At 41.6% G+C, this 16,374-nt stretch overlaps 1 protein-coding gene across 2 annotated transcripts in view; it reads right to left on the bottom strand.

Annotated features, from left to right (window-relative positions):
• Positions 1–14,708, bottom strand: part of MAPK11 (mitogen-activated protein kinase 11) — a 32,360-nt gene extending 17,652 nt beyond the window's left edge. Inside the window, exons 1-2 of one of the 2 annotated variants that reach the window (XM_027639836.1) lie at positions 14,506–14,708; positions 606–735 (exon numbers count right to left, since the gene is read on the bottom strand). In XM_027639836.1, the coding sequence (XP_027495637.1) occupies positions 606–735; positions 14,506–14,618 (243 nt within the window). In that variant the 5' untranslated portion in view covers positions 14,619–14,708. Of the gene's footprint in view, positions 1–605; positions 736–14,501 lie in introns of both variants that reach the window. The other variant, XM_027639837.1, reaches the window with a different exon arrangement.
• Between the last annotated feature and the right edge of the window lie 1,666 nt (positions 14,709–16,374).

The raw sequence follows: 16,374 nt of genomic DNA, 5'->3' as shown, positions 1-16,374 counted from the left end.
GAAAAGTAATGTCTCAATACAGAAAAGTTGACACGTCTTATACAATTGTTATACTTAAGATTATGCACAATTTCATGGGTTTTCTTGTTCTGTTCTTGTTTAACTTTTATAGCATCCTTTCTCCAGGACACTTTTCAATCCACCATATTTTTTTCAGGCTTCAGGTCAGCAAATTACCTTTAAGCAGGTGGATACCATACTGAAATCAACTGTTTACTACATAAACTTAGAACAGTACTCAGTTATGTGGGGCCTAAAGAGTGTCTGACATAATCCAAATCCAGAAAAAGCAGGGTTTTTTCCCCCTGAACTTATGGTTCAAGATGTTTCAACAGTATACTTTTCAAGAGAATACTTTTATTACTTCAGTTAGGGAAAAGTAGGACCACTTGTTTTGGATTTCATTAACCTCATCTTCAAGATTTAATTAAATATTTTTAAAATAAAAATGCAGCCTGTTACTGAAAGCCTCTAAAGTCCAGATGGTTGGGTCCAGGTATCTTGGGTAGCTAGACAGTTGCATATACTTTTCAAAAAAGATTGAACCTAACTGAAATTAAGCCTATTTTGCAAACTTTAAGGGAAAGAACTCACTGTCCACTTACATTCTCATGCTTCATGTGCTTAAGCAACCGAAGCTCTCTGTAGGTCCTCCGTGCATGGATAAGTGACTGAAAAGGCCTTGAAAGCTTTTTCACTGCCACCTTCTGTCTTGTTTTGGTATCATAAGCTGAACTGGAAGAGGAAAAGAAAAAGTCCATGTTGATGGCATGTTCTACTTCAAAGCTCTCAGGTAATTCAATGAAGAAACCTGTACTCTCCGGGGGGCTCTTTCACCTTCTACTCAGGGACTACACCCAAGGAGCCAGTCAGCAGTAACTGAGTATTCACAGTTCCCTTGTTTTCCACCTAGCAAATTACTAATGCTTACAGTACTGTTCAGAACTTATCCCTGCATAACCCTTCCCAATATGGAGGAAAAATAACCAGAAAAATAGCTCCATTAGTGCAGCTCCAGCCTCCAGCTCCAATGCAAGGCTTGTAGGGAATACGGAGATTCAAACTCTGAAGTTTGTTTTTACTGAACAAACTGAAATCTTCACTAATTAGCGGAACACTGCCATTGTGTCTAGGAATATTAATTATCTACATGACCATTAGCTTGCTAGACGATAATGCCCTAAAACTGGTATCAAATTAGGATGTTGACAAGGCCAAACCATTTCCTTGGGAAAGGCTGGCAACAAGTGAAAAATGGGCATGTTTTACATTTCAGCCCACAGATCCTGCTGACACACAGCATGTGCCTAACGTCACATAGATGGAGGTGCCCTGCTGTAAAGGACACCAAATATACAAGTCACAATTTGCAAACAAGGGAGACTCACTGTTTTTTGTGCATTAGAAAGACATGACAAGCACAACAAGCCACAAATAAATGATGTCTGATCTGTAGCACAGAAATAAAAATGATCTCTGCATGTATTACTTCATGACACTACACAGTACAATTATAAAAAGGTTCAATTTTTTACCTCCTCTTAGGAAGAAAAAAAAATTCTTTCAGTTGTTACTCTTATCTATTAAGTTAAAATTGTGTTCCATTAAAATACATTGAAATTCTCTGTCTGAAGTGTGGATAACACTGCTAGAGAGCAGTAACAAGCCGAGAACTTTTACACACATTAATCTTATAGAACTTTTTTGGAGTTATAAACATGAAAATTAGACAACATGAAAAATGCAGGGAGTAGCATGACAACAGTCAGCAGTCACACCAAATGCTATTAGCTCCTTCTGCACAGTGTTTTAGACATTCCTGCAAATTGTTGTAGGAGACATCTGCTAGAGACAAAAAACATTGATTGTGCCTGGAGTAGCTCCCAACCTAACACACTGAGCCTATAATCAGCTCCAAGCAGGTGAACTCCTACACATATTTGGTGCTATGGTCAAGTCATGAAGAGCCAAGAGAAGAGCAAAGCCTCATTATCTACAGGGCAAGGTGGTGTTTAATGAGAAGCAACAAAGGATACAAGCAACAAACAGCCAGGAAGATCAGTGTGGCATCCAAAAGGTGATTGTGATACAGTTACCCTAGAATTCACCCAACCAGGTGAAGGCCAATCCAGAATTTCATAAAAACCAGAGTAAAAGTAAGTAGATTTAATTAACAAGTTTCTTGCATGCACCATGGAAGGAGAGAGTCACTCAGGAGATAAATGAAACAGATAAGTAGATTACATAGCTAGTTCCTTGCAAGCATCACAGAAGCTGATCTTCAGGGAAGTTTTAAAGGTGTAAAGTGTTGTGGCTTTGCTGAGCACCTGAGGAAGGGCATTCCCTGAGAAGCAGAAAGAATGCATAGGAAGAAGATGACTGATATCACTCTGACGAGTGGAAGGGATATAACAGAGATACTTGTTCCGACAGTAGGGAACTTGTTCCGACAGTAGGGACAGAGTTATTCAGGATATGAGGATGTTCTGTTGCTCAAATACATGGAGCAGCTCAAGGAACAAACAGTGTGAGAAGAACTGACAACGGAGATATCTTAAATTCCACATGACCAGCCACAGGAACAATATGAAGGTTGCACAAATAAATCTAAAGAAATAAAAAGGAAGCAAATGCTTGGCTGTTAATGCAACAAAGATTAGATGTAATTGCCTTGTGTTTAATCATGGGCAGAGAAGCCACTGGAGAACACTGCCAAGTCGCACAGATGCATACTCTCTATATCCTTTCCAACTTCTTTTGAAAAGGAAATGTTTATCCAGATAAATAAATAACACTGCCCAAAACAGCAGTCTGCTTAACATTTCAGCTCTTCTGGCAACTCACAAGCCTTCCCACTCATGCTTATACTGGTTTGTAAAATACTGTATACATTATACAAGGTTAGGAGGAATTAGATTTTAAATCCCATTATAATGATAAACATCACTCTCCCTCCAATTCTAAGTCCAAATGTGTGTTTCAGTGATTTAAAAAACACTGATCTTTAAGATGGATTACTTTTTATCCTCCATATGACTCAAGGCTACGAAGCTTTCAGATGGTACAAAGCACTATCTTCTTAGCTTCAATAATTCTTATGACAGCAGCTTTTTAGACCTAGGATGGAACCATGTAAGGAGAAGAGGAAAAAAAAAAAAGGCAACTTGAGTCCTGAGACCTCCAATGGGAAATCATGAAATATCATGTATTGAAGCTGCACAGGCCAGTGACTGACTTGGTTTAAATGAGTTCCTCCACACTCAACTAAGTGTACCAAGTGAAAATCAGAGCCAATGCCTTCAGGCTCCTTCCTTGCCTGATTTCCCATCATCGTAATTCAAGTTATTAACAGTAAAGCATTCAAAAGTATGTTTGAACTGTCTTGTTTGTCAGATTCAAGGATGACTTGCATCTGTGACCTCTGCTACTCACATTTTAATACTAGGTCTCTCTGTCTCAATATTACATCATCATAGCTGCAATGTGGTTTGTCCCTCAAATCCCTCATTGGCCCCTGAGTAAACTGTTAGATGGAAGGATGAGCAGCTTCCCTTTCTGTGTGATATCCCCAAAAATGCTCAGTTTTCAGACTAGTCCCTGGATAGGACATCTCTAGGCCTATCAGAGCAAAAATATGGACCCACCTGACCTTGGCACTTGCAAACCCTTCCTTGGGGGCCTGTAAACAGCATAAAATGACTGAAAACAGCTTCTTAAAAAAAACCCCAAACTTATGTTGTTAACTACTTTGTTTTAACAGGGAAAAAAAGTGTTAGAGCCCTCTGTCACAGTTTAACTGCAGCTGGCAACTAATTACACAGCTGCCCTACCTGCTCACTCCCCTCCACCCCCACCTCAGAAAGAGAAAGTAAACCTCATGCATTGAGATAAGAACAATTTAATAACTGAAACAAAATACAATAATAATAATCTCAAATATGTTAACAATATTAATAATCCTAATAACCACATGATATTCTATGGTATGAAACATCCCTTTGGCCAGGTCAGGTCACCTGCCCCAGCTGTGCTCCCTCACAGCTTCCAGCACAGCTCCTAATTAGCAGAACATGGGACACTGAAAAGTCCTTAACTTAGGGTCAGCATTACATAGCAAACCCAATACATCAGACTGTTATCAACATTATTCTCATACTGAATCCCAAACACAGCACTGCACCATCTACTAAGAAGAAAATGAACTCTGCCCCAGCAGTAAGCAGGACATCCTCACCTTCCCTTACCCTGCATGATGTCTGACTCACAGCTTCCCACTTCTTCCCTGAGACTGGAGAGGGTTTCTCTGCTGGTCTCTTGGTGTTTGCATTGCCTCACAAACAACTGCCAGCAACTTACAGTGACTTTTTCTTTTCCAAGGTTATTTTCTACATACTTCAGCTTTGGCCAAATACCTGTGTTTATATCTGGTTTATACTCACACATGGAAACAAATCATCCTTCCAATGGTTCAGCTACTGTTTCCTGGGTTTCTCTGAAACTATTTCTTCTGAAGTGTTTTATCTCTGATTATGTTGTTACTTCATGTAGCTGGACAGAATAGTGCAACGGAGATAAACTTTGATATTTGCAAAGGGATATCATCTCCCATCTCTAATCTATTCCTTACTGTTGGCATTTCATTTGTTGTATGCAGTGAAAATAAGTGACTTTTTAATTACATATTGTCAGTATTTCTGTCACCGTCACTACACAGTATGCTCACATGCCTCAACAGAATATGGGAACACCACTTTAGACAGACTTTCTATCATAATTTAAAAAGAAACACAATTATTAATATTGTTTTAATTTACAAGAAACAACTTTGTAACAATCTTAGCAATAGCTTTTTCAGATATGATCATTCTTGACCAAGAACTCATCAGTTATGACACATTTTTTGCTGTCTCTCTTTCCAAGATCAAGGATAAAAAGACATTATTCTGCTTACATGGATGGCATCATTTTCACACAGATTAGAGACTTTTGTTTAGTGTTATTTTCAATCATTGCTTAAATTAGACCAACCTTTTCAGTGTTGTCAACTCCTACATTTAGGAATTCTATTGAAGTTCCACTAGATGAAATACGAACCTCTATTTATATGCACATTTACCCAGTTCTTAAGGTATTAGAGAAAAATATGAACATAGGAAGCTACTGCAGTCTAAAAACTTAAGAGGTGGAAAACACAAGATTTTAACAGCTTCAAGCTAACCTCATGACTTTTGATGGGACACAGGTTTTGGTAGCTGATGCTTATAACTATGGCTGTACTTACAGTAATTTCCCTAGTATCCATGGACAGTTTATCCATCCTGTGGTTGCAGAGCAGTAATAGCAGACAGACAGTCCATTCATGTGTGCAGCCCACTCTGATCCCTCAGCAATTTTGGGACTAGAAGCACACCATTCACCTATGGCTACTTAGCCTTTGGGACTGAGTTTGCTTCAATAGCTGGAGGGATGTTTGTGGGAACCTGATCTAACAAACCACGCACGGAGCCACCTCTTATCCTATTTAGTAAACTCTAGTATATAATGCAGGAAGAATTCTTCCTGGGATCAGCTGGTCCCATTGAACTACAGCCAGTCCCTGAAACTCCCAGTGCTTTGGGCTTGGCGAGGGTTTATCAGCTGGGCACATGACTACCCACAATGCCTGGAAAAAGTTCAGCTTGAATGCAGTGTTCAGTCTAGTGAGTTCTCTTCATTCCTGGAGCCAGCTCAGGTCCAGCTGATGCAGAATGAAGGCATGACCCAAAGCTGGCTGTACTAGGTGCCAGACTTGTGCGGTAGCAACCTCCCCACCTGCTGTAGGTTACCTGAGTCAGACAATATTCCATCCCCATCACTCCAGATAACAACAAGGTTTTGGTTGTCTACAAAGTCTGATTTTATGCTTTCACAAATATTATAGCTGTACAAACTAATTAGATATATGTATTCTAAGAGACTGATTTGGGGTTAAGTGCAAAAACCAGAAGACTAATTTTTCCAACATTCTTTTTTATAATTTGGTGTCTCAGCTTAGGAGGCTGTTACCCTTACACCATCAGAAGTTTGAAACTGATTGGACACACTATACCAAGACTTGGAGAGAATGCTGTACGCAGCACATGTGACAATGACACTGGGTCTGGGTTTTTCCCTTATTGTTCCAGGTTTCTATTTTTGTTTCTTTCACTGCAGCACAACACAAGCTTCTTACCTTCCCTGGGTCACATTCCTCCAGAACATGGGAAGAGTCCCCCATTACACGTAAGTGTTAAGGGACACAAACCCCCTCCCAAAAACCAAACCAAACCAACAGCCCACCCCCCTCAAAAAAAAAGGCAGTTGATGCTCAAAACACAGATTCACAATTTTGAGCGCTTATCCACAGACCTCAGCACCCTTTTCTGTACCCATTGACTCTTTCTATTACAGGAGACATGAACCTCCTTGTGGACATGTCCTCTTAATTCGTAAGAATTCCTGAGAAAAACAAGCAACAGCAGCAGGAGGGTGTATGTGAGCAAGTATTGAAGAGTAAGGAACAGAAGAGGGGTCAATACACAGAAAACCTCATCACTGAGGGGACAGTCCTTACTGCACCGTGCATTGGCAAGAAAGACAGGAAAGAGGGACCACAGGAACCTTGCCCTGGGACATTTGTTAGTATCCAGTTGTGTAATTATGGTTCCTCACAACTACAGTGAATGTCAACCCTTTTTACATTTCTCATAAACGTCATGTAAATGAAAGAAACTAATCACATGAATAACATGGATTTTGATTCTTGTTTGAAAGGTTTAGTTTGTGAACTTTGTCTTCTGGGTCTTCTCCAGAATCTTGTTCTTCTTTTTTATTGAAATAAACAGAGCTATTTTTTTAAGATATAGAGTAGTCTGCAAAAAGCACACACACCATCCATCGAAGACTAGAAAATGGACCATAATACCTACTGGTAGAGGAGCAAGGGAACAACATGAAACAGCCACCCACAGCCGATTTGAGTTAAAAGTACCAGGAAATGGTTTGTTTGTTTTTGTTTGTTCTTTATAAATGTTTTGTTACTTTTTTACAAGTTCATGTTGGTGATTTGCACTCTCTAAGAGCTGGCTCTAAAGTGCAAAGAGTGTGTTTGCTAAACCACACAAATCACAACATATGTGCATCAAAAGGAAACCATGAAGAAAAATTAGACCGTAGCAAGACAAAATATGAGAGGATGACTAATGGCCAACTCTGAAACTAGAGAGTTAATCTCCTCATAGACAAAAAACTCCAAACCTGCTTGATGATGACAAGTTATTGTACTGTAAAATTACATCCCATCACTTGGATATTGTTCCAACACACCATGCTGAGTACTAGCCTCAATTGTTTTGGTTTTAGTACAATCGCTGTTAATTATCTCAGATTAATTTACCACTAAATCTAAACATAAAACCACAAAACATCTCTTACATGGGCAACATAATTGTTCTACAACCAACATAAAAATATGTTGGCTTTATGTTTTAAGCAGACACTGAAAAATATTAAAAAATAATTGCTCTCCATATGTTTATGTGAATACATCACCAGTCTTCTTTCAATGTAACATGATAATAAAAGTGCTGTATCAGCCTCTGAGTTCACAAGACATTTTTCAGTTTGATGTTTTCTGTGTCTCCACAGTGACTTAAACATTCAAATAACTTTACAGAGGAGCAGTCACACTTTTCTAGGTGAAGCTACAGACAGTACAGCTTAAACCAGTGGGAGTGATGTATTTAAAATCATGGTTGTGAGAAAAACATAGAGCAGGTTGGGGTCATAAGCTGATAGCTTCCTCAGCATGTACAACCAACTCACGGATATTAAAATAATAACGTATTTTAGATAGCCTACAAGCCAAATGTCAGTATGTAAACAAGAAAATCAGTCAGCTGCCACTAAGCCATACACTGCTAATGACAAATGTGTTCCATTCATCATTTCATTAAAAAAGACTGACAGGGAGTTACACATTGTGGGCTTTGAAGCTTCAGCTAGAAATGCGTGTGGTTAATCTGGATATAAAGTTTAATGTGAAAAATATCAGTGCTTTTACACAAACCTATACTGAAAAAATCTCGCTTACATTCTCATTCTTCTTTTTCCTATTCCTCCTCCCACTTCACATTTCCTGTTTCCTCTCTCTACAAGAGTCAAAATTTTAAATGGTAGCAATTAATTACCAGGTCACATAGAGGTTTTGAAATGCCCTCTCCCTTCTCAAGTGTATGGACAGAACTAAGATATTTTTTTTAATATACTATTTTAATATATTTTTGTTATCAACTAACTAATAGGTTTTGAAATTGCAAACAGCTCCTTGGGAAGCTGTGTTAAAGCAACCAGGCCCTAAGACCTTCAGGTCTCTGAAACAGGGACTGTGTCCATCAGGCAACTGCAATCACAATCCTGGTTGACAGCAGGACAGGAAAGGAGGGAACTATGCCACTGCTGCCTCATGTAGTCAGGAGGGTGTATATCATAAAAAAATATAAAGTGGGGATGGAGGAGTCCCTCTGCAGAGAATACCCTCTGTTAATGTATCCCTACAGCCACACAGAAGGCTGAAATTCCATGACCCTTACTGCCTTTCTGCCACAACTGAGTCATCTTGTGCCTCTCTCTCTTCCATTCCGTGCCTCCCCTTTCTCTAAAAAGGATCTCTTCTAACCTTGCCTTTTCTTCACCTTTCCTACAAGACCCTCTATCACCCTCCTCTCACACACATAGATGTCATCTACTCTGAAACTACTTCACAGGCTTAGTGACAGCATCCTATATAGAAATCTCTGGCATAGCAATTCTCAGCTTTTCTCACTCTTCTCCACAAACACCTCCTTCATTAAATGTTCTTAGACATTCTCATTTAAAAGAGGAACCTTGACTTCACTAATTACCAATCCATTTCCCTTTCCTTTCCAAAGTCAGTTAACTATACTGTTCCAGCAGCTGGAAAATACTCAGGATGAAACCAGACAAAGGAATGACAAGCAATCTGCATTCCACTCTAGTACTCTGACAAAACCACTTTCAACAAACTATCTAGTGATGTCTTCCTAGCCAGTGCTCAGAAAAACTCTTCCATCTTCTTTTATGTATCTTTTACAAAATTTCTTGAATTCTTGACCTCCCTTGGCTTTGTAGCTGCAAATGCCACTATGATTTTGTTCCTAATGGCTATTTCCTTACATTTCTCTAAAGGTCTCACTCTGTAACATTTTTTTGTTGCTTCACTTATTTTCATCCATTCACTCTAGCAATACTGCTGCAAAGATTCTCCTTCTAAGATGTAACACTGGTCATGCAACTCCCTTTATTTAGCTTTCCTCTCTGTTGCAACCTTGCTTTCAAGGCCTTGTTTCTAAGTATCGTTATTACGTTTACTCAGTCTTAAGAGATGTCCTGCTTCTGACTGGACTGTCATGTCAGCCTTCATCTCTCACTCAGTTTTCAAGCTTTGAATATGCTTAGAAGGGCACATTGTAAATATTTGCAAAACTAATGAAAGGCTTCAATACCTTCCTTCTGAATGACATATACCAAAAATAGACAACTCTTAACAGACCTTGGACAACATATTTTAACAACATTGTGTGAAAAGTTTCCAATCAACATAACCATATGTAGGGTGAAGTTCAGCACCTGTATTTGTATTGGAAACAAAAGACCTAATCCAAAAGAACAGTCAAAGGGAGTATGCTGAAATCTACACATGCTTGGGATTGTGTTTAGCGTGTAGAGATCTATACCACCTTCATTTTTCAGCTGTGTTTACACACAGCAGCTGTGTGTTACTACTACTCTAAAAGTTTATCTCAGCATTTACTATTTAAAGTAGCATGTAGTGTTACAGTGACACACACCATAACTCCAGTAGCCTGATCTCACAACTGAAATCATACACTTAGTATCACTACAGCTAAGTAAAAAGATCCTTTTAAAAAAAAATATGCAAGTCATCAAATACAATCCTTGGATGAAGAAATTTTTTCTCTTTGTCAGTCAAAGACAATTTATATCAGCTTTTAAAATTGCTCAGATGCTATTGAGTTGTCTCAGCATCTCCTTAGAGGTTCTCAACGTGAAAAGGACAGCATCAGCAATGCTATGTTCCAGTATTGCAAGCTACTGCCCTCAAAACACTTTTGAGTACAATCTAACCAGAAGCACAGAACAGAGTGGATGACAGGAAAGAAGGGGTTAAACTTCAACAATAAAGTCTTCTGCTTCTGTTTTTCCACTAGTACTTCGTTGAAGCAGAACAATAGCCTAAACAGCATCCACCTTGTCCTGTTTCTACCCAAAATTAGCCAGGACACAAACTTAGTGAATCTTAAGCATACACGTAAAGTTAACAGGACAGAGGAATACTGACATGTTGTATCATGTAAATGACTTAAGGCAGGCTTTGCTTTCCTGCTTTACTTGAACTGAGGCCTGTGCCATTACACTCTGACTTAGCAGGTCTCTTTTTACAAATGTGTTATGCCATCTAAGTTGGTGTTAGGCATTGTATGCTCAAAATCAAAAGAGAGTGAGTGTAAGTGCTATTGATGCCAACAGCCTCCGAGGAAACAGTGCAGGAGTTTCTGGTTGTGAAGAAGATCTGGACTCACTTTGGTTCATCTTGCAATGTCTGTTCTTTCCAAAGAAGGCAGAACACGGAGACTGCAATATGCTAATGTGAAACAACCTGCTGGAGAGATCAGAGACAGCATGGTGCAGAATGCTGTCAATCCCTCCCAGGCAAAAATAGGACTAAGTAGGTTAGAACACAGTTTACAAAAGCAGCATAAAAAGAAGTATACAGGCTCTAAAAAAAACCCCAAACAACAGCAAACCAAAAATCTATCCACATTACATAATTTGTGGTACAATAAGTAGTCTTTAAAAAAGAAGCTCTTTCTCAAGGCAGGTAGCAATGCCAGCTCCCAGAGTAAAAGGTGGCCATGTACCAAACCATAGTGGACCCACCACAATACAACAGAGAGGCAGAGATGCTTCAGGCTAAAGGTCCAGTTTATAAGCAATATCACTGGGACAGTCGGAAGACTCAAACACAGCCAGAATTCTTATTTAAAAGGCAGTATTCTGGAGGAACAAGAGTTTAAAATGCAGTTTGACCTGAGATGTAATTTGTCTCTTTTCTCTAGAACTGAAACAAAATGGTTGTAGATGAAGATTATTGCTCCTAAGGTAAGCTAGCTTGCTTCCCATCTAAATGCCTTAATTTAGCTTAAATGCTGCACTTGACATCAGAAGGTTTTCAAAACTCTCAATTAGCAGGTTTGGTGCCTGGTCTGTTAACAGTCAACCAGCTCTTTGACTTCTGTGAGAGGTAAATCCAAATTTGAGGATAGACACTGAAAATGCACTTTTCAAAAAAACTTTAACCGAGTTTTGGCTTGAGAAAGAGTTAAAATAATTTTCTAATAGTAAAAAAAACTCAACTTGATAAGAAAAGCTATAGCACAAAAAGAAAACCACTCCAAAACAAACAAGTTCTGTGTGTAAATTTGGTATTTTCTAACAAAACAAACAAACACCCAGAGAAGAGTGAAATTAACCAAAATGTAACATTGAAGATGCCATTGATACTTTTACATGTAACTAAACTACCACACACTGCCCACACTTCCACAGGGCGTTAATTTTTTTAGTCAGATCTGACAGTGGCAAATGACAGAACATCCATGAGCTTGAATGGTCATAGGAAAGAGCTCAGGTAAGAGGAAGCCTTCCATGGAGTTAAAAAACATGAGTAACACAAAAAGTTTTGTAAGGGAGAAGTACTTGAGGGACAGACCTTAGAGGTCTCTCTGCAGTTCATGTAGATGCTGAAGTGCAACACAGCTTAGCATTGTGGCTGAGTCTGGAGGATTTCCAAAAAAAAAAGTTCTTCGTGATATGTCGTTAAAAGAGTGAGAAAAGCAATAGAGTTCTTAATGCTAAGGAAGATTTTGTTTTTATGCATATTCCACATCTAAATAAAAACTAAGAAAAACAAATGTGAAAGCACTGTGCTTGGTATAGATAACTCTCTAAAAATGAATCTGTTTTAAACTGCTAATATCTATCTCAATAGCATACTTGATGCATCTGCAATTAACTCAAACACTAATTCTACCAAACTTAGAAAATGTCAATAAATTGGGTCAAAACACAACCTCCTGACACAAACTCTTCTATTGATTTTGAGCTGCAAGCAAAGGATGCTTAAATGCAAGTATTTACAATATGTTTCTTATTATCAGTTATCAATTCAGTTACCCAAGTCTATTGGACATGACTGATAACTTACTGTTTAAAAAAAAAAAAAAAGGGTAGAACTAGAGAACAGTTTCACTGAGGCAGAAAAAATTTGTTACAACAACTGTTCCTGTTTTAAAGTCACTGTTTAGAGTTCAGGACCTTGGCTTCTATTCATCAAACCACTTAAGAATTTGTTTAATTCCAGTGGTTTCTGTAAGACTTGAATATGTTTTTAGACATTTTACTGAATAGGAGTACAATTATTCACAGAAGAAATATAGCATATTACTCAAGGGAACGGTTGTGTCTTGTGGGTCTCCTGGGTAAAGCACATGCACACAGACAGAAAAAAAATCAATTTCAATAGACACTAAAAATAGATGGCTTTTCTCAGAGAGATGCCTACCTTTTCCTCATATTCAAGCTTCTCTTTGGGTTTATAGTTCATTGATGTTAACAAGGCTATTAATATAGAGCAATAATTTAAATGTCTGTTTTAGAGTAAACCTTTCCCACAGCATCTTCCAGTCTCCATTTTATATCCAAGTTCCTATGCTTTGCAATTGATAAAAATACTAGGATTTCCTTGGCTCTGCAGACAGTTTCAAAAACCAAAGCACCAGCTGTGCTGCAAGTGAACCATGACAAGTTTTTATTTCCATTGCAATTTCTCAAAAGTCTTGACATCTCATTACAAAATTCAGTGAGGTCGGTCTTTCCTTTAAAACTATGTCAGCACAAATAGGGAAAATAAGCAGAAACGCAGTTTCAATTGGAACACAAAAGTAGTTACTCTGTTACTGTATATCTTAGTTTACTTTTTCTTCTTTTATTGCACAAACTAAGATTTTTATAGTCTAAATAAATTAGGTCCTTGTGAGACTATTCACAGCACACTGTCAGAGGACTCTATGCTTAACTACGATGGCAAGTACCAACACTCACATGGTATTTGCCTAGATTTCCCTGGTGCAAGCATAAATCAGAAATAATAATAAAAGAAAAGAATTCAAAGATACTTCACACTAGTCCTGAGTGTTTCTGCTGATTGTTGGAGGCTTTTTAAATGCATATTTCTAGCTTACATGTAACTGGGACATTTCACAGAGCTGGGGAATTAAGCAACAAATATAAAACTCCATAAATGTTCTCTGTTATCCAATTACAAAGAGTATGAAGAGAGAAAAAGAGAGAACTATTGCATGAATTTAGAGCATGAAAAAAAGTAAAGTTCTACAAATTTTTTTAGTACTTCTTTTTAAAGGCCCATTATGAACTGTTTTACATAATTTCACTTACCCAGCTTACAAAAGAAACACAACTCTTTTTTCAGAAACCCCTTAAACATCACTAGTATTTCAAAAAATTGATTCAAAGCTTTTATAAGCGAAGTAAAGCGTGCATCTGCACTGGGAGTTCCCGAGAGCGTAAACCTGACGTAGGAATTCTCAAAGAAAGGGATACGTTTTAGGATAAGATGTGGTAAACCCTCATACAACCTTAAGATCCTGAAGCCCTTGGGCGGCATTCTGCCCTAATCTGCGATCCCCCGAAACCACCGGGTGAGCCCCTTGTGTCCTCCCTCAGCCTGCCCCGCTCCGGGGGCTGCTCCCATTGTCTCGGCGGACAGAACTCCCCCCGTTTCGCCGTGGATGCCCCGGGCCCTGCGGGATGTCCCGCTCACCCCCCGGCTGGAAGGGCCGCGGGTGGACGCCGCTCCGACAGCGCTTCCTCGCGCCCCAAGGCTGCCTCCCCGTCCCCTCCGCTAGGACCCGCCATGACTGCGCAGGATTCCCGGCTTCGGGGCAATTCCCACTCCGCCGGGAGCAGCACCCGGCGGCAGCGGCCCCGCGGCGGGCGGTCACTCGGCGCTGCCGGCCGCGGGGGCCCCTCATAGCCCGGGGAGCGGCTCCGGGGGAGCGGCCCCGGGCCAGCGGCAGGAGGACGGGCAGGGGCCGCCCCGGGGCGGCGGCGGGCGCGGTTGCCCCGGGTTACGGCGAGGCATTCCCGGCCCCGCGGGGCCGCGGCGGGGAGCGGGAGCCCCGGCGCCGCTCACACCGGTGCCCGGCGGACACGCCCCCGCCCGCCGCCGCCGCCGAGCTCCCCCGCTCTCCGCACACGACCCACGGCGGGGCACGGAGCCTTCCGCCAGCCCAGCATTGTCCGTCCCCGCCGCCCGCCGGCTGCACCTGCCAGCTCCCGGCCCCGCTGCCGCCGCCCCGCACCTACCACACGGAGCCGTAGGCGCCGGAGCCGACGGGGGTGAGGTTCTGGTAGCGCTGGGGCACCTCCCACACCGTCTTGTTCAGCTCCTGCCGGTAGAAGCCGCCGCGCTCGGACATTTTCCCGGAGCCGCCGCCGGCAGCGGCAACAGCAGCGGTAGCCGCCACTCAGCCGAGGCGAGCACGGCCGGCGCCGGCGGGGAGGAGGGACCGGGAGGGGAAGGGGAGGGGAAGGCGGAGGCCGAGGGGGTGGGGGCAGCGGCCGGGGCCGGGGAAGCCCGGGAGGGGGCGAGGGGCGCTCGGCGCACAGGCCCAGGAGCCCCGGGGCGGCACCCGGTGTCCTCCCGCGGGGCCGCCCGGGGCGTGCGGGGAGTGGAGAAGCGCCGATCCTGACCCGGATCACCGCAGCTGGGGCGGTGATGGCCCGGAGCGGCGGCTGCACCGCATCGGCCGCCCCTGCCCGGACGCGCGGGAAGGGCCCGCGCCGCCGCCTCTGCTCCCCGCGGTCACCCGACCCTCCCCTGGCATCTCTCAGGCTTTCTGAAGCTTTGCTGACACCTTTCTGACTTTGCCAAGGCCACCTGAAGATCCCTCTCGGCCCATCAGGCTCCCCCCTCCACCTCGAGCTGCAGCGCCAGCGGCGGTGACCCTGCGCTGGGCTCTCAGCCCGGGCATGACCTGCGGGGCCAGCGCGGCCCCCGCTCACTGAGGGAGCCACAGGCAGGTCTGGGATTTACTGGGAGTCCTCTGGTGCCTACAATTTTCTCTTACAGCATTGACTCCCACATGCTGATTCCCACTCCTCATTTGAGTCCTCTCCCTTTTCATCAAGGAAGACTTGACCCCTCAAGATAACACACAATCTTGAAAACTTCAAAACTCCAAAACTCATGCATCAGTTAAAGTTAAAGGTTCTCTGACTTTTTTTTTTTTATTCTCCAAAGTGTACCTTATACAATATCTCAACGATCTCTGGAATCATTACAGCACTACTGCAATGTTACCAGTATACTATTTTGAAATGTATTCTTTCCTTTCATAACTTCTTATGCTTCTTTGAGCACCTCTGAGTAACTAAATTAAAATATAACTAAATTAAAAAATACATGAATGATGCTACTACAGCCATTTATCCACAGCCATCCGCTCAAAGTTTACTAAGTGCTCCTAAAGCCATAGCCTAGTTCTCACTTCTGCCCTGCTCTAGTGCAGCAGACCTCTCCAATCCTCTTCAGGCTGCTCCTTGGTCCCAACTGAATTTCTGTGCTGAGGGCATAATACTTGAAGGAAGTGGCAAGTGTGAAAAATAAAAAAAAAAACATTATTTTATCTTATTTTTCTCAGCACCACCATTTTGAGTTGTAAAAACGGAATAAGAGTGCAGTCACTCTACACCAAGCCAAGAAATATTTCTCTCACTGCCATCCCCCACCTTCCTCATACCTAAAGTAAGCAGCCCCAAATAATTTCCAGTGCCAAATGAAGTAAATTATCCTACTTGCTGACTTGTTAAACTTGATCTCTATAGATGTTTTGGTGTATTAGATTATTTCTTTCTAACTGCAGCCATGATCTTTGAAAGTTTAGTCTGTCCATATTTGCCCAATCATGCAATTTCCACAGGAGTTAGATCTGTCTGGTTAACATTTACTACTGCTCTCAATTTTCTGCCTTCTGTGAGCTTCTGTCAGTTATTTGTATTGCAATCGTGACTCTCAGATTGCGCTTGTTATCTTTCTTTTATTGGATACTACATATATGGTGTTCTATCACATGTAGTGAGGGAGATAACGGAAAACACCAAGGATGGAGGACAGCACATTTGAGTTGTGTCAGAGCGAGGCAGGTTACAGATCTCCAGAAGTGTCCCATAAAG

Source organism: Corapipo altera, unplaced genomic scaffold (assembly GCF_003945725.1).
Source record: "Corapipo altera isolate COAL_440 unplaced genomic scaffold, ASM394572v1 1b, whole genome shotgun sequence".
NCBI lineage: Eukaryota > Metazoa > Chordata > Aves > Passeriformes > Pipridae > Corapipo > Corapipo altera.
Note: the sequence above shows the minus strand (reverse complement) of the source record. Positions and strands in the feature narration are given on the sequence as shown.